This window comes from Manis javanica, chromosome 5, assembly GCF_040802235.1.
Source record: "Manis javanica isolate MJ-LG chromosome 5, MJ_LKY, whole genome shotgun sequence".
Taxonomy (NCBI): Eukaryota; Metazoa; Chordata; class Mammalia; order Pholidota; family Manidae; genus Manis; species Manis javanica.
In genome coordinates this window covers 116,648,489-116,668,138 of record NC_133160.1, presented here as the reverse complement: position 1 = coordinate 116,668,138, position 19,650 = coordinate 116,648,489, and the positions used below count along the sequence as shown (strand labels likewise).

The following is a 19,650-nucleotide window of genomic DNA, read 5'->3' as shown; positions in this document are numbered from 1 at the left end:
TCATTATTAGGTGCTGGTGTTACTCCATTTAGGTGGCATTATCATTACATGAGGCCATGTTGCCACCATAACTATGGTTGGTGGAGAGAAGAAATTGGAAGCCACTGCTTCTGACAGGCTCCTGTGCCCTCTGTCTGTGCAGCCATGATGGCTCTGCCACACTGAGCCTGTCCCAGGACTTAGAGTCATCAGGCTTATTCCCTTCTTTCCATTCAGTCATAATTAGAACATGATAGAAAGTCTGTCACAGTGAAACGCAGCCCCTGGGCACCAGTAAGACTCCCTCACACAGAGCCCTGTGGTGTCCTGTAACAAGAGGACACCTTTTCTCTTCAGCTTCATGAGCGTGAAGAAAGGTTATCTTCTTCCTAGTAGTATGTGACCTAGAGTTTTATTTGTTTGATTTTTGTTTTTCCAACAAGAGGAGCCCCACTGTATTGCCGGGAAGCTAGGGAGGAGCAGGGCAAGGGCGGGTCTCTTCAGGTATCCCATGGCTGAGCAGGACTGCCAGGCCCCAGGTCTGCCTGGAAGGTGGGAGGGGATCAGCCTCCTACCTGCTGTGGTCTGTCCTGGGGCTGGGGCATAGGAGCATGGGTGTGTTTTCAGGGGGAAACAGCAGATAACACAGGGCATTTGAGCATGACAATAGAGATTACAACTCCAGAGTAGCCATCCCTCAAGATAAAAAGGCAGATTGTCCATTATTTCCATTTATTGGTGGCATCATTGCATCTTTAATTCTTCTCATGATATTCTCAGAGATTTCTCTCTTGGAAAATTCCTTTAACCTACAGATAAAATTCTTTAAAAGGTTACTTTAAACTTTGAGACCAACCAATTAACCCACACTGTATCTACACAATGAACATTAAGGTATGCTGGCTTCCTTCCACTTACCAGCTCTCAGAGGGAGAGACAAGATTTCAAAATCTAATGTCAGTCTCTTCTGAGCAGGTGATTAAATGAATCAGTTAGGATTTGTTTTTCACATTAGATTCCTTTTTTTAAATTTATTAAATTGAGGCATACCTTAAAACATCCCAGTTCATTGCAATGAATTTTGATGATGTTACACACTCATATAACCACTACCTAAAACAAGATATGCTGTGAACAAATTGATCATCTTAGAAAGTCCTGTGGAATGCTCCATATCTTGTTTTGTGCCCCAGTTTTCTGAGCCATGGGAGCTCTGTCTTTGCCCAGATGCACTGCCCCCAACCTTCAGAGGGCAGATGGCTTAGCCGTTTCAGAGGTCCCTGAATGCCTCAGAGGGCTTTCTCTCAGCTCATCCACCCAGACTCCCATTTTAGGAAAGGGGCTTTCTTACATTTGGTGGAGACTCTATGTCCAAGGAGGGATTTCTCTCAGCTCTCCAGTCTACCCTCCAGCATTTTCTATATTACCTGTGCACTTGGCAAAGATCATGAGAAAGTTTGTTGAGTGGATACAGGCTCAGTGTATTCTTAGGGCTCCTTGGAATTCTAATAGCTCATGGTAGTGTACATGCAGCCATTTAAAATTCATTCAATATTTGGCTAATTTCTCCTCACCTACATCTACAGTTTATCTTCAACTGCTAATCTGCCAAGGATGAGGCAGCCATGAATTTCTTCTTTCCCATGAAGGTCTTATAATGTTTTTTTGAGTTTATTTAGGTTTCTTTGCATCCTCATCTCTCTGGTGGATTTTGTAAAGTGATGATTTGCTAGCTTATCCAGCTTGCTTTGTTTGTGAGGTTGGGAGTGACAACTTTCTCTATCTTAATCACAAGCAGAATAACCACTTTGTTTTGATATTTCACAGTAGTACATATAATTGTGGACAAGTGCAACTCAGAGGCATCCTGTAGATCAAAGTGTAAGACTATAGATTATTGTGAATCTGGCTTATCCACTGCAGGGAAAAAAACCCTAAATGAGTACTTTCACTACTTAACCTTGACACTTTTATTTGTTGCATTGCCCTCATTTATATATATTTTAAAAGGCACATATTTTCTCAGTATTCAAGGAGAGCAATGTAGAATCTTTAATTTCTATTTTTTGCCTAATACAGAGAAGTATATCATATCTGCATGGAGATAATGTTAATCTTGGAGCTAAGAACTATTACAGTCTCATAAATTCTGCTTGGCAGTCAGACATGGAAGTGAAAGTGCTTTGATTTGATGTACCTTCTGGGTGATTCTAGGAATTAACACTCGTTTTCATGGACAATGGAATGTCATATTAATCTGTGCATAGCATCCTTGTGATTTCCTCTGATTAAGAAAGTCAAGTGCAAAAGCCCTTCTATCCTTAAATCTTCTTGAATATTATCTGTTCGTAATTTTAAAAATTTTATGGAAAATTTAAACATGCGCTCAAATAGAATAGTGTAGTGAATCCCCATATGCCATCACTAGCTAGCTTCAATGACTTCCTATATTTTGCCCGTCCTCTCTCGTACATCCCTCATTTTGTCTTTGGGGTGGATGCTATCATATTATGTATTTTAAAATTAATCCCTTGGTATACATTCCACTTTCATGACTTACAAACAAATCCACTCAATGCAAATACAGTAATTCTCTAGAAAATGATATCCAGAAAAGATTGAAATCTCTTTTCATGAAACTGAGCTTAGTTAAGATCCTCAGCCATCGGTCCCATTTCCTTTACACTCCTTTCTCGCTGCCCATGTGCACAATCTGCATTGGCCCATCTGGTCCACACACTGCTAGTTTCTCCATTCGGGAAGTTTTGAGTAAAGACTTATTTGATGAGTGAATAAAGCGTTCCTGTGTCCCTGACTCAGCGCCTTGGTCGTGGTGTCTCCCTAACATTTGTACCTCTTTGCTTCTGCCTGTACAGAAGCCAATTCAGTCCAACGTGTGTTGCTTTTACTCCCTTTTCCAATAGCTTTCGTTTCTCTCCCCAACATTCCATCCTGGTTTTGTTGTCCTGCCACTCTTCCTTCTACTGTTTTTTGAGTATGAGTTTTACAAGAACCAGTCTTTTCTTTTTCACTTTTGCTGTGCTCTGTGAAACTTATTAGCCCCTCTTCTCATTTACCAATGTTTGTCCCATTCATTTGGACACTTTCTTTACTACCTGGTATTATTCGTTAATATTTAAGTGGACACATTTTATTTCTCTGAGGAAATTTCAAATAAAATTGTTGTTTTATTCTTCTTCATTGCTCCCTTAAAGCTTATCTTAGTTTATCCATATAATCCGGGCCCAGTGCATTTTCTGTTTTCTACATGCTAGTATTACTCAAAACAGCCTATGACTTACTGAAATAGCATCACCAGATTTAGCCAAAAAAAGAAAAGTCCCAGTTGTTTGTGAATTTCAGATAATGAACAATTTTTTAATATAAGTATATATTTTAGTATACTAAAAATATTATTCATTGTTTATTTAAGATTTACTTATGGCTGAGCATCCTTTATTTTACCTGGAAACTCTAAATTGAAAGTTAGTTTTACTTTAATTTTAATTTTGTCCTCCAGATAAAATGCATTGACAAGTTGGTAGATATATTGCTTAAACAAGTCAAGTATTTGGATTTTGATGAATGAATTCATTCATTCAATAACTAAGATTTCTTTTGGTGGCTGCATATTGTAAATTGAACCCTACTTTTGCCTTGGTCTGCTCTTCTTATTTTTGGTGACACACCATCCCTTTGGTTTGCAGGTACTAACTGCACTTTTGTAATTTCTCATTTTCACCCATTCCCTGGTTCAAACAGTTGGCCAAATCCTAGTCAGTCTCAATCTCTCTCCTGCTCCCCGCTTCCTGTTCCTCTCTCCCTCTCTGTCTCCCTCCATCTCTCCATCTCTCTCACTCTCTGCCTTGCTCTCCTTCTGTCTTTCACATTTCTCCATTCTTATCTTTCCCAGCACCCCCTTCATCTTTCTATCCCCCAAAACAGGGCTCTTTCTCATCCCCCACAAACACCTCAAACATCATCACCAGCCCTAAAGAGCTTGCTTTGATTCTGTAGTGCTTGCATGCTCTAGCCTGTCCTTCTGCTACTACTACATTTCTTGGAAAAAGAGTCTGAAATTGCTCTTTCAGTTTTTTCATTCTCACTTATTTCTCAGCTTTTGAATACTCCCTCAAGAAATAACCAAAACTCTTTTAGTTAAAAAACAGAAACAGAAACAATGGATTTTGCTCAGTCTTTTTCTCTCATCATAGTCTCTGCAACATTAAGTCATCTCAACCCTCCCCCACATATTACCATTTTCTCCTCCCTTGATTTTCAACATTCTTATGGTACTGTTTCTTTTTTATTTATTTATTTTTTGAGAGGGCATCTCTCATATTTATTAATCAAATGGTTGTTAACAACAATAAAATTCTGTATAGGGGACTCAATGTACAGTCATTAATCAACGCCAAGCCTATATCTCAACAGTATCCAATCTTCTGAAGCATAACAAACAAGTTCTTACATGGTGAACAAGGTCTTACATAGTGAATAAGTTCTTACATGGTGAACAGTGCAAGGGCAGTTATATCACAGAAACTTTTGGTTTTGATCATGCATCATGAACTATAAACAATCAAGTCAGATATGATTATTTGTTTGATTTTTATACTTGATTTATATGTGAGTCCCACATTTCTCCCTTATTATTATTTAATATTATTATTATTATTATTAAATAAAATGCTGAAGTGGTAGGTAGATGCAAGATAAAGGTAGAAAACAAAATTTAGTGCTGTAAGAGGGCAAATGTAGATGATCAGGTCTGTGCCTATAGACTGAGTATTAATCCAAGCTAGACAAGGGCAACAAAACATCCACGGATACAGAAGATTTCTCTCAAAACAGGGGGGGTGAGGTTCTCAGCCTCCCCTCTGTTGATCCCCAATTTCTCTCCTGATGGCCCCCCTGTGACTGTGCCTGTCTTAGGTTGTTCCTCCCTTGAGGAATCTTACCCGTCTCTGGCTAACCAGTCGTCTTCCGGGGCCATACAGGGAAATGTAAAGTTGGTAAGTGAGAGAGAAGCAATATTCTTTGAAAAGGTTAGCTTTTTACTTCTTTTCAGATTTATGCCCTGTGGCTTCTATGCCCAGCATTTGTGTTGAGGTATCTTTACCACTTGGAAGAATTGTGATACTCGGTAATTTTCGATATGAGGCACTAATTCTTCTAAAGGGTTGTAATTAGGAAGGAAGAAGAAAAGCTATAGAAATAGCAGATGGAAGAAAACATGGGAAGATTGATTATTTCTTTGACATCTTTTTGTAGAGTAACATAAGCATGTGTAGGTTTTAAACTACTAATTAAATTGCGCACATACATTAACATAATAGGAATACAGCTCATAACAAAAGCAGACCTACAGTTACCAGCCATATCCAGTGTAACCAAGAAAACCAGTTAGATACCTTAGGTATTTGTGAAAACTTATCAATGATATGATGGATATTGTCTAACTGAATTTGAATAGTTTGAGAAAAATCAGACAAATTGAAACAACACATTCCTGGGAACTGTTCACATCCCATGTGTTCTTTTAACAGTAGATAGTCTATAGTCGCACGATTTTGGAGCACTGCAATTTGCATTTCTCCTAATTCTTGGTTGAGTTCTGACAGTATAGATCCAGTCAAATTTGTTGTATTACTGTATGCACAGGCCAGCTTAGATATCTCCTTCTTCATTCCAATGGCAAGTCCAGGAACCGGTGGGATGACTGCAGCTACAACTGCAGCAGCGCCAAGATCTTTGTTGAAGTTTTTTGATGTTCATCTTCTGGAATGACTCTTCCAGAGGATGTTGATGTTGGAAGTTCTTCTTCATATCGTATCTTAATTCGTTTTCTGTGTAGCCTAATTAGGCTTTGATCCTCTGTATAAACACAAACAAACCCTTTGCCCACACTTTGATAAGACCTTTATACCATTGTGAAGAACCTATTGGAGGTCACCACCCAGGAACTGCTTTTTTTTTTTTTAAGAGAAAGGAATATTATCAGAAAAATATACTTCCATAGCTGATCATCTGATACCCTTTAAAAGATCAAAATTAAGGATATGTAAAGCATGCATTAATCATTGATTTGCAGTTAGTTTTATCCTATCAGGGAGTAATCCCCCTTTTCTTTCTCTTGTTTTTTTTTTCTGTTATCATTAATCTACAATTGCATGAAGAATATTATGTTTACTAGGCTCTCCCCTATACCAAGTCTCCCCCACACATCCCATTACAGTCACTGTCCATCAGCATAGCAAAATGTTGTAGAATCACTACTTGTCTTCTCTGTGTTGCACAGCTCTCCCCTTTCTCCCACCCCCCACATTATGCATGCTAATCATAATACCCCCTTTCTTCTCCCCACCCCCTTATCCCTCCCTACCCAACCATCCTCCCCAGTCCCTTTCCCTTTGGTACCTGGTAGTCCATTCTTGTGTTCTGTGATTCTGCTGCTGTTTTGTTCCTTCAGTTTTTCCTTTGTCCTTATACTCCACAGATAAGTGAAATCATTTGGTATTTCTCTTTCTCTGCTTGGCTTATTTCACTGAGCATAATACCCTCTAGCTCCATCCATGTTGTTGCAAATGGTAGGATTTGTTTTCTTCTTATGGCTGAATAATATTCCATTGTGTATATGTACCACATCTTCATTCATCTACTGATGGACACTTAGGTTGCTTCCATTTCTTGGCTATTGTAAATAGTGCTGCGATAAACATAGGGGTGCATCTGTCCTTTTCAAACTGGAGTGCTGCATCCTTAGGGTAAATTCCTAGAAGTGGAATTCCTGGGTCAAATGGAAAGTCTATTTTGAGCATTTTGAGAAACCTCCATACTGCTTTTCACAATGGTTGAACTAATTTACATTCCCACCAGCAGTGTAGGAGGGTTCCCCTTTCTCCACAACCTCGCCAACATTTGTTGTTGTTTGTCTTTTGGATGGTGGCCATCCTTACTGGTGTGAGGTGATATCTCATTGTTGTTTTAATTTGCATTTCTCTGATAATTAGCAATGTGGAGCATCTTTTCATATGTCTGTTGGTCATCTGAACTTCTTTTCTGGAGAACTGTCTGTTCAGTTCCTCTGCCCATTTTTTAATTGGATTATTTGTTTTTTGTTTGTTGAGGTGGGTGAGCTCTTTATATATTTTGGATGTCAACCCTTTATCGGATCTGTCATTTACAAATATATTCTCCCATACTGTAGGGTTCCTTTTTGTTCTATTGATGGTGTCTTTTGCTGTACAGAAGCTTTTCAGCTTAATATAGTCCCACTTGTTCATTTTTGCTTTTGTTTTCCTTGCCTGGGGATATATGTTCAAGAAGAGGTCACTCATGTTTATGTCTAAGAGATTTTTGCCTATGATTTTTTCTAAGAGTTTTATGGTTTCATGACTTACATTCAGGTCTTTGATCCATTTCGAATTTACTTTTGTATATGGGGTTAGACAGTGGTCCAGTTTCATTCTCTTACATGTAGCTGTCCAGTTTTGCCAGCACCATCTGTTGAAGAGACTGTCATTTTGCCATTGTATGTCCATGGCTCCTTTATCAAATATTAATTGACCATATATGTTTGGGTTAATGTCTGGAGTCTCTAATCTGTTCCACTGGTCTGTGGCTCTGTTCTTGTGCCAGCACCAAATTGTCTTGATTACTATGGCTTTGTACTAGAGCTTGAAGTTGGGGAGTGAGATCCCTCCTACTTTATTCTTCCATCTCAGGATTGCTTTGGCTATTCGGGGTCTTTGGTGTTTCCATATGAATTTTTGAACTATTTGTTCCAATTCATTGAAGAATGTTGCTGGTAATTTGATAGGGATTGCATCAAATCTGTATATTGCTTTGGGCAGGATGGCCATTTTGGTGATATTAATTCTTCCTAGCCAAGAGCATGGGATGAGTTTCCATTTGTTAGTGTCCCCTTTAATTTCTCTTAAGAGTGTCTTGTAGTTACCAGGGTATAGGTCTTTCACCTCTTTGGTTGGGTTTATTCCTAGGTATTTTATTCCTTTTGATGCAATTGTGAATGGAGTTGTTTCCCTGATTTCTCTTTCTATTCATTCATTGTTAGTGTATAGGAAAGCCACAGATTTCTGTGTGTTAATTTTGATCCTGCAACTTTGCTGAATTCCGATATCAGTTCTAGTAGTTTTGGAGTGGAGTCTTTAGGGGTTTTTATGTACAATATCATGTCATCTGCAAATAGTGACAGTTTAACTTCTTTACCAATCTGGATTCCTTGTATTTCTTTGTTTTGTCTGATTGCCGTGGCTAGGACCTCCAGTACTATGTTAAATAACAGTGGGGAGAGTGCGCATCCCTGTCTTGTTCCCAATCTCAGGGGAAAAGCTTTCAGCTTCTCGCTGTTCAGTATGATGTTGGCTGTGGGTTTATCATATATGGCCTTTATTATGTTGAGGTACTTGCTCTCTATACCCATTTTGCTGAGAGTTTTTATCATGAATGGATGTTGAATTTTGTCAGATGCTTTTTCAGCATCTATGGAGATGATCATGTGGTTTTTGTCCTTCTTTTTGTTGATGTGGCGGATGTTGATGGATTTTTGAATGTTGTCCCATCCTTGCATCCCTGGGATGAATCCCACTTGGTCATGGTATATGATCCTTTTGATATGCTGTTGAATTCTGCTTGCTAATATTTTGTTGAGTATTTTTGCATCTATGTTCATCAGGGATATTGGTCTGTAATTTTCTTTTTTGGTGGTGTCTTTGCTTGGTTTTGGTATTAGGGTGATGTTGGCTTCATAGAATGAGTTTGGGAGTATTCCCTCCTCTTCTATTTTTTGGAAAACTTTAAGGAAAATAGGTATGTCTTCTCTGTATGTCTGATAAAATTCTGAGGTAAATCTGTCTGACCCGGGGGTTTTGTTCTTGGGTAGTTTTTTGATTACCGTTTCAATTTCTTTGCTCGTAATTGGTTTGTTTAACTTTTGTGTTTCTTCCTTGGTCAGTCTTGGAAGGTAGTATTTTTCCAGGAAGTTGTCCATTTCTTCTAAGTTTTCTAGCTTGTTGGCATATAGGTTTTCATAGTCGTCTTTAATAATTCTTTGTATTTCTGTGGAGTCTGTCATGATTTTTCCGTTTTCATTTCTGATTCTGTTAATGTGTGTTGATTCTCTTTTTCTCTTAATAAGTTTGGCTAGAGGCTTATCTATTTTGTTTATTTTCTCGAAGAACCAGCTCTTGGTTTCATTGATTTTTGCTATTGTTTTATTCTTCTCAATTTTGTTTATTTCTTCTCTAATCTTTATTATGTCCCTCCTTCTGCTGACTTTAGGCCTCATTTGTTCTTCTTTTTCCAGTCTCAATATTTGTGATGTTAGACTATTCATTTGGGATTGTTCTTCCTTCTTTAAGTGTGCCTGGATCACTATATACTTTCCTCTTAAGACTGCTTTCGCTGCGTCCCACAGAAGTTGGGGCTTTATGTTGTTGTCTTCATTTGTTTCCATATATTCCTTGATCTCTATTTTAATTTGTTCATTGATCCATTGATTATTTAGGAGCATGTTGTTAAGCCTCCATGCGTTTGTGGGTACTGTTTCTTTTACCCATCACGCTCATGACACTTGCTTAGTCTTTTGTGTTATATTCACTTCCACTGTAGGTACCCTAGATGTTCTACACTTTTTTCTTTCAGTCAGCACATTTTCCCTTTTTATTAAATCTTATTACTTGAGTGATCAGCTTTTTGCAGCTGACCCCTAAATTGGGATCTCCATAATTTGCCTCTTCTAGATCCAGGTCTCCAGACCTGTTAGATATCTTACTGAGCATTTCTACCTTTGTATCACTGATGGTCTCATTGAGGGGAGCTGCAATTTACTTGCTATAGAAAGTTAAAAGCATCATGAGAAACAGAGATGTGCTTATGAGATGAGAGTTCTGACAGGCAGGACTTTTGTGATAATGTTCCCATTTGTCTTTTTTCTTAAAGCTCTGATTTAAGCATTTAATACTACGTATAGAATTTTGCATAGGACATAAAGATCAAAGTTAGAGAGGAGTGAGAATCACCTGTAAGGAGTAAAGGACAAAAGTAGTGAGACAAGAGTCTCCTGAATTGAGCCCTAAAGAGACAATGGTGGCTTGAATGAGGGTGGTAGCAATGGTTATGGGTGAGATGTAGTCCAATTTAGGGTGTATTTTGACATAATCTTCACCAAAAAGTGACTTGTGAGAAAGAGGAATTAACAGTGACCTCAAAGTTTTCTGTCCTTAGAATCTAGAAGGATGAAGTTGCTATTAACAGAGATGGACAAGATCATAGGGGCAGCAGACCTATGGAGGAAGTAGGAGTTAGTTTTGCCTATGTGAAATTTAAAATGCCCGTGAGGATTCAAGGAGGGATGCAGTTTACTAAGAAGTGGTTACCAAATGACTAATTGTTCTTCGAATTTGAGAACATTTGATGATGAGTTAAGAGATCATTGTTAATCTTGAAATCATAAATTTTCTTAGAGTAAATGAAAATTGGAATGTGATTGAAAGACACAGAGAGTGGCATAGCATGAGGACAGAATTATCTGTTAAAGCAGCACTAGAGAAGTACTTCTGAAGCTTCTTTGTATCACTGCCTCTTTGAGTTCCTAATTAAATCTGTGGTTGCCCTTCCCAGATAAGTATGCATGCACGTGACATTTTACATGGTATTTCAGGGTACTCAGGGGTTTCTTTCCTCTTCAGGCCACTTGACATCTATGCTGGATATGTCCAGTACAGCACTGCCCTCTTTCAGGAGCCATGACTTACTGAACTGTAATCAGAGTAGTTTTCATGTGAAGAAAACTGTTCATTGTAGAGCATTTTCCACAGTGATCTTCATGGTACTTTTTCAGCTCTTTTTAAAAATTGAGGTACATGCAATAAAACGCACAAGTCTTAGTGTACAGCTTCATGAATTTTGACACATGTATACACTCCTGTGTATTTTCATGTATTTAAGTGAAAAGTCCTATTTGCAGTTGCACAGGGAAGTGAAGTTACTTGTTTCTGTTCTCCAGTAATATAGTGGTAGAGCTGAGATTGAAGCCCACAAGGCTATTTTCTCAGGGTGCTGTTTTGATAGGTGTTCAGTATTTCCTTCAAAGTAAGTTCTTCAGGAAATGTATGAACCTGGGGAAGGATCTTATACATCTTTGTGCTTTTTCTATGACAACGCAATCTGAAAATTACAACTGAATAAAACCAGAATAACTTACAATGAAGCAAACAGTATCAAAAACACTATCCATGAAATAATAATAAAAGTACAAAGGTTGTCAAACAAAAATGTGTAACATACTAATATGATGAAGTCATAAGAGTTTTATTTAGAAGTAAATATAAATACTTTATGTAAAGTAACATAGGAGTGTTAGACAAGAAATTAGGGTAGGCAAGCTTTTTCTATAATGGACCAGATGGTAAATATTGTAGGGTTTGTGAGTCAGTCTTTGTTGAAATTACTCAACACTGCAGTTGTAGCACAAATACAGCCACAAACAATATGTAAACAAATGAGAATAACTATGTTTCAATAAAGCTTTATTTATAAAAACAATGGCAGCCTAAATTTGGCCTCTGGGATATAGTTTGCTCCATCTTGGATTAAACTACTCATGGGTAATTTTAGGTAACTTTTAATAAGTAATTACTAGATAGGTAACTTTTAATAAGGCAGCATTGTTTTTAAAGCAATGTTTCATGGAGACTGAGCTAGGATTCCAGAAAGATGACTCAGGGGATGCCTTGAGGTAGGTGGGGGTGTTGAAAAAGAGATGCTCGAGGCCTCCTAACTATATAGGGCATAATAGCTCAGTTTTAAATATTAGGATTCTGGGTAAATTTTACATGAAAAAGGTTTTTCCTGATTATTAAAATTTGAAAACCCATTAGATTATATAGCAAGCAATAACTTGAATCAGTGTGCTTTCTATTATTTTTAGATTCCCTTTGCATAAGCAAAGCAAAATGGATCTCTGAAGCAACAAATACCATTTTTGCCCAAAAGAACCTGTCTCCTAGACTTAAAAATTGAGATGTGTTGGAGTAAAAATTATATAAATTGGTATCTGTGACAATTAAATTATTGACTAATTGTCTCACACTCTACTTTGCATAGTTACATATACACACCATTAACGGATGAGTCATGCTTTGTCATAAGGTTTAGTTTGTTTGTGATACTGATCCTGCCTGAAGTTCATGGATTCACCTTCACTGATATGAACTTATATGGAATAACACTGAAATAACACAAATAATGTAGATGCCTTTTCAGTGATATTTAATAGAATTATTTATTAGCTGGAGTTTAAGTTTTCTGGGAGTGGGAAACTTTGTGTATTAAGATCTATATACTGAGATATACATGCTGCCTAAAGTTTTTATACTTAGGCCCTTCATGAAAGTTGGTATTTGGAGGCTAAATTTTCTGTATGATGATTCAAAGAATCATTTGGGGCTTATGCAACAGTGATATTGGTATTTTAAGTTCTTGTAAGCAAGAACACATATGTGTCATTTCATGTACATCTGTGTAGTTTTCACCTCAACCTGACTCTCTAGAAAAAATAATAAAACAGCCTGCTGAAGTTCTTCTAATGCACCTTACCTCTTTGTGGAAGTTACAAAGAAGGATTCTGCTGATGTTAAAGAACTACAGTGAAATTATGGTAAATTTTTGCTGATCTTAAAACAAAGAAACTTGTTACCTATTATGACTTCTAAAGTTTAAATGTGTTCTGCTAAAAACATACATATGCAGAAATCTGAAAAACAAAATGAGACATGATTAATCACCTCTCAGGAGCAGAGTTTGATAAAAGAATAATTATGCAATTCAGCTGTATACAAATTGAAGTTGGTACAGAAAAAATATTTCAGGGAAAAATCTAGAGTTTATTTTTTTATTGACTTATTTAAGCACTTTACCTTTTGAGCTCTATAAAAATATGAACTCTTTTTAGCCAGAGATTCTTCTTTTGTGTGTGTCATTTTCTTTTATGACTGGATCACTTTATCAAGAGAATTCAATGAATAGTAAAGGATATTGATGATGTGTTTGGTGGGAGGTAGAACTCTTTCCTCCAAAAAACAGGAGAAATTCATTTTTCTGTATTTATTTGTAAGATTTTCAAATAGCTCTTTTGTAAGCACATGGCATGCCCGTTAACCCTAGACCCAAGAGGAAGTCCAAGATCACTTTGTTGACCGATTTCGTGCTTTGATGACAGCCCATTTCCTGGGTCATTGACAGCCTTCTCATTGTGTCCTCACATGGCAGAAGGGACCAGGGAGCTCATTTGTGAAAGTGCTGGGTAAATGAGTAGTTACCTCATATAACTTTTAGAGCACATTTACAATAGGGTCATCAGCTTTAAGCACAAAAAGCTGTACATGCAAAAATAAAGTGATTTTTGAACAATAAAGGTCTTTCAGAAAGTCTCCCATTTTGAGACTTAGGATATTTTTGTGTCTCATTTTACTCTGGAGAAAGTTGAAGGAAAGAAGGACTTTGTGGTTTGTTTCCGTTGAACAAGTAAGTGATTGTAGGGTTGTAGCTCAAACTAGGTAACAGATTGCATCATCTTCATTGTATTTGCAATAATAGCTAACTAGCCCCCTGGCCTCCCTTACCTGTTAATCCTTTAATGTTTCATCAGTTTTCACCTTCAGTGGTTACCCTCAGACTCTTTTACAGAAAGTTTTCCCATAATCAGTATATAGCCCATCAAGTATCAAGCACTGCTTTTGATGCTTTTGATGATTAGAAAAATGTTAATGTTTTTGTTTTTCAGTACCATAATGCTACCTTTGACTGGTCATTTTTATCAATGAAGGAATGTTTGAAATATGGAGGAAATCTTGTGGGAAACAATTGCAGTTTTGTTCCTGATATCACACTGATGTCTTTTATCCTCTTCCTGGGCACCTACACCTCTTCCATGGCTCTGAAAAAATTCAAAACTAGTCGTTATTTTCCAACCACAGTAAGTACTGAACCTTAAGAAATTTTCATTGAATTAACAGTGTATCAATAATAACACAATTTTACAAAATGAAAAAGGCACCTACAACTCAACCTTTCCAGTACAATTTTATGTATTTATAAAATTACATTCCACTCTTTTTATACATTAGCATACATATTTTTAATATAATTGTTGCCCAGCTTTGAAAAACCTTCCAAGGATTTTGTTCAAATAATTTTGTTATAAATGATGACTTTCACAATTCTCACTGTTCAGAAAGGAAAAAAATGGGTGTACTCTAGTATCTGCAAATGCATGAGTAAGGAAAAGACCTCTTAAATCCATACTTTTTCAGTACATTAACAAAAGCTCTTCATCAATATTAATCCGGAATTTTGATGTAAAATTTCTTGTTCATCAGCTGTACATGTGAATAATTTTAGTAGTTGAATTATGGGCAGTGGGGGTTAACTTGGGTTATTATAGAAGTACTGGTATACGATATGAGAGTCGTCTGAGCCAAACTTTCCTTCCCATAATGCTGCAGGATGAAAAGCTAGATAACTGAACTGGTTGTGCAGACATCCTGTCTCCCATTAATTTGCTTGGGTGAACTTAAAGTCAAAACTGTGGTTCAGGGAGAGACGACAAGATAAGATCTACATTTAGTTAATGGCATTTTTTTTTTTAACCTGTAGAATGAAACTAAGATAATTCCTTTGCAGTTCAATTCTCAGTGTGTAGGATGTCAACATTTCTTAGGTAATCTACCTGATTTTTATCAATGGACTGTTCTATACTGCTGGAATCTCATGAAATCTCTCTGCTTGTGTTTTGTGTGGAAGAGGAGAAACATTAGACACATGAGATGCAGCTGATGAAATTTCTTCTTTCAATCCTTAGAAAATGAAACTTAAAATTAATATATTCACTTTTTCCTAGGAAATGTTGGGATGCTCTGATTCTTCTTATAAAATTGAAAACAAAGGGAAGGGTTGATACTTAGTCCACTTGGGCTCCTATAACAAAATACCACAGACCCGGGGAAGCTGGGAAGTCTAACGGCCCTCTGGCTGGTTCATAACCAGCACCCTTTTGCGGTGTCCTAACATGGTAGAAAAGCTAGGAATCTCTGTGAGATCTCCTTTGTAAAAACACTAATCTGATTCATGAAGTTTCCGCCCATATGACCTAAGCACCTCCTGAAGACCCCACCTCCTTATGCCACTTTCTTTGGGGATTAGGATTTCAACATATGAAGGTGGGAGGCAGACAATCTTAAAACCATAGCGGTAATGAAATGTCTCAAACTAGCTGGCCCGAGGAATGAAAAATTCCCACAAAGTGAAATACAATAAGAAAAGCATTTTACTTAGCCTAGAATGGACATCACAAAATGGTGGTCTACAGCAGAATTCAGCAGACAGCCATTCTTTGTTTAGCAACTCCTGTGCCTTCCCTTCCCTCATCCCCAAACCCCCTCCCCGGCCACCCTCCACCCCCATCACCAGTTTTAAGTACCCGCGCGTGCGTGCACAGATGCGCATACACTTGCACACACACATATTCACTCGCGCGCGTGAGCGCACGCACGCCCTTTAGGTAGACCTGTATTTCTTTGCAGATAGGGGTTGTCCTCACAATTCTCTATTGTCCAAGACTTGGCGGTTTCATACATTCAGATTAACCCCCTGTCCCTAAAGACATCTGAGCCTGTAACACCAGCTCACACACTGGAGAATGTGGTTACTTAATCCACCTCTTTAGTCGTATGAGTTTTGTGTAGAATAGATTCTTGGATACAGGTTTTGGGGATAATTTCTTCTTCTTTATTGAGGCTTTTCCTTCCTAATTATTAATTCATTGGACATCTCTCTCTTTTTTTTTGACTCATACTTAGGGAATTATTGCCCTTTTTGTCTTCCCCACTTGACAAAAGTCTGATGTTATTTAGGCGTAGTAGTGGAAAAGTAGAAAATTTATGAAGTAATGTTGTCTTAATTTGCAAAATAAACTAGTTTTAACCTTCAGATGTATAGAGATGATTTGAACTATTAGAGCATCACCTTTTTCTTCCAGCAATAACTTTCAAATTGATAATAGCTCTTCAGACTTAAAGAAATGTACTGCTTACAAGAGTCAAGCAGGTCAATTCTCAGCCATTGATAAATGATAATAAGAAAGTGAAGAACATGTGAAAAATAGAATTATGATAGCATTCTAGTTACAATTCCTATTAAGAAAGTTCTCAGTATAGTTTAGAATTGTTTACCAAATCATAAATGAGGGGAAAATATATGTCATTTCCAAGGAGCAATGTGTGTGTGCTTTCAGACTCCTCTCTCCACACTCATCTCACCTTCACAGCTAAATTATAATAATACATACAGAAGTTCAGACATACATATATGAAGAAGAGCATCTTTTGCCAAAATATACTTTCATGTAAGCTGCCATTTACAAGGATGGTCTCCCTTGGTAGGAGCAGATAGGTTTATAGATTCTTATACTTACATATTATATTCTACAATTAAAACTTATATGCTTAAACACTTACATGCTTAAAATTTATGCTTGAAATATGCTCAAAAGTATGTCCTGAAATCAGACAATCCTTGATCACTGTGGCAATAATCAAGCCTAACTGTTACTACTTCCTTGTTCACACCAACAATTCATGTGAAACCTCGAAAGTTTCAAAATGCTGATGTTGGATAATGGTGCCCTTGTTGTACCCAATATCCTGTTCTCCTTTAGCTAGCACAGTCATTTGTCTTTGTATTCTCAGTTGTAAACATTTGTATGAGTTGTTAGTCAATTAAGACTATAAACAGCTGGAAAACTGTGATACTTCTGTTTTATTCCTTGTGTCAATTAGCATAAGGTTATGTGCAGGGCAGGTACTCAGTAGTTGCTGACTAACGTAAACCAGTCAAGTAGAGATAAATGCTGCATTTTGTGGAAAGAGGACTGATGAAGGAACCCAGAGGCAGTAGGTTCTAGTGCCAGCCCTACCATTACTTATAGTGTGCACTTTGGTACTAACTGAACTGCAGCTACCACACCCATTATGGGAGAGCTCTGCTAGATGAGAATTAACATCCTTTTAAAGCAAGCTCTAGTATTTGCTTGTCTTAGAGTTTTCTGACTCCATCTCATAAATTAAATAAATTCTTCACAATTGACTAGTGCTTATAGCAATAATCAGGACTTTACAAATTTCCAAAATTTAATATAACTAATAATTATCTTTATGCCAGGTCTGCTTTGCAGTTGCTGCCAACCTCTCTGTGGATGATCCACAATTATCATATAGCCAAGGCAAAATGTGGCTTTTCTTTCCTCATTTGTACTCATTTTCCTGTGTTCCTTATCTCAGCTAATATTATCACTTCTCTTCACAGCCACCCAAGATCCAAATCTTAAAATCATATTTGCTGTTATGAGTCAGAGTCCCAGCAGTCCATCAGGATGAGCACTTATGATGAAACAGTTTGCTCTTGCTAGCCTGTGTAGGAATGTGATTTGCAGCTCAAGCACTTCCAGAGAGCCCCAATGCTTACTGGAACATGGGTGGCTTACCAGAGCCCCATTGACTGTCCCCTTTGTGCTACCCATTCTTTTGAGAGGGGTGCCTCAGTCTGTTACCCCATAACATTACTGGTCTGTTACAGCCTTTAGTCAAAGGCTTTTGGCATCAAAGCCTCCTGTGGGAGTATCCCAGCATGATCTGTGATCTTCTGTGGCAGATGGCTTAGAGCATTAACATGCAATGTTGTTCCAGAGTCTTGTACCAGCAAGTGATCATGCGCATGGAACAAATATATGCACTGCATATGTGGTGGCAAGATGAAAGCAGTAGCTCAGAGATCTAGGAAGACTGTGATAAATAGAATCCATAAAGCTACAGAGCCTGTGAAATAGGTAAAATTTCTGGTACTTTAATATAGTCAAATCCAGTGTGACCACCTTATATATGTAATTGGCAGAAAAATGTTTTTCTTAAGGAACTACTTAATTTCCTCTTTTTCCCGTTTTAGAATAAGTAACAGTTCTAACCCTCAAGTGAATTGATATAACAGTAATAAGATTCCTTTTAAATATGCTTCTTAGTTGTTATTGTCCTTTAATAAACAAAACCAGTAAATTACAGGTCACATCAACAGCCAAGATACCTTCTGTGCTCTATTTAGATGACATTTGAGCAGAATGTATTTTGGTATCTTTCTTTAAAAAAAACAGTATTCTATATTCTCTAATTAATTACTATACTCAATATTGAAAAAATTGTGATTCTAACATGTGCTTGATGCAATACTAGATGGTAGGGGTACAAGACAAGTAATTCATGGGCCCTTAACATAGTAGGAACTTAATATAGATTTGTTGAAGTAAGCTAGATTTGGGGATTTCCAAATGAGAATGACTCATTTCGATCCTTCTACCCTAGTCCTGCTTACTGTCTCCTGGGGGATCATAGTTTGGGTGCCTTCTTGAGATCTCAGTGAACTGATGGTGGTCTTTGAGGAAGAGGCTTTATGGATGAGAAAAAAAATGTAGGGCCTCAGGAATTTCAATAAAAACATAATGAACATTTTAGTTAACTGATATATTTAGATTTTATCCATGTAAAACACACTCTAGAATTCTACAATTAGCAGTATTTTTGGAACCATGAATCTTACCCTCTGACAAGTCTATTAAAATTAGATGTATTTAGTTTATAAATGACTTTTCACAAGAATCAGTTAACTTCCCCATTCAGTTTTCTTTTCTCTCAGAAACTTTCTTGGTGAGTAGTAAAAACTGCCAACTAAACAATGTATCCAAAATGAGTAAGAAATAATGGGCATGTATTCTGCCTCCCATTCTAGCATTAGTGATACTGGATAACATTTAGCTGGTCCTTGCAGAAACACCAGACCACATCGTGCCACTGAAACTCATTTAGAAAAATTTTTTTAGAAGAGGTCATTTAGAAAATAATTTTTCTGTCAGTGAAAGGAAACCATATTTTCGAATTCTTGTGTTATTTTGTACCAAGGAAAGTCATTTTTAAAGTCAAATTTGTTTTTAATGCCAAATTGATTTTCGTCTTTTTTTCTTAACAATGACAGATACAGTCAACCTGAATGGAGCCCTAAGAAAAATAAGCTGGGAACACTAATTGGCCAGAGTGTTTTGTGAGAGCTTGTAATGCTGGCATGGGGCAGTTCGGGACAGAAGGAGCAGTGTTAACCGTGGTACCTGGGTGGGCCTGAGTGCATTCAGTTTACCTGTCCATCAGGGAAAAGGCAGCATCATCGAAATCCACCCGTTAATAAAAATGGGCTCTGGCTCCACTTTCAGATTGTCTGATTTATACCTATGACTTAATAATTATTCCTTTTACATGTTAATTTTTGTACCTTAATATAATTTATAAAACCATCTCCCTTCTTAATCCCTAGAACCCTTTATTTTGGAGATATATCCCTGAAGACCCTGTTAGAAGGTCAAGACATTTTGACAATTGGGTCTTAATTGTTGACATTTAGGGCCAGGACTTTGCATACCGTTTAGTCCAACATTGCCTCTTAGTATCTGACAAGTGGTTGTCTAGGGGATACTTGAATGCTTCCTGGAGGAGAAACTTCCGGTGTCTGAAGGCAGCTCTTATGGGAACACAAATCTGCCTCACCATGGCCCCT

General features: G+C 37.4%; 1 protein-coding gene across 5 annotated transcripts in view; it reads left to right on the top strand.

Moving 5' to 3' along the window:
* The window catches only part of SLC4A4 (solute carrier family 4 member 4), a 324,410-nt gene that overhangs the window by 259,662 nt on the left and 45,098 nt on the right, over positions 1–19,650 (top strand). For all 5 annotated transcript variants that reach the window (XM_073237483.1, XM_073237479.1, XM_073237482.1 and 2 more), the window contains one exon: positions 13,787–13,978. In XM_073237483.1, coding sequence (XP_073093584.1) covers positions 13,787–13,978 — 192 coding nt within the window. The remainder of the gene's footprint in view (positions 1–13,786; positions 13,979–19,650) is intronic.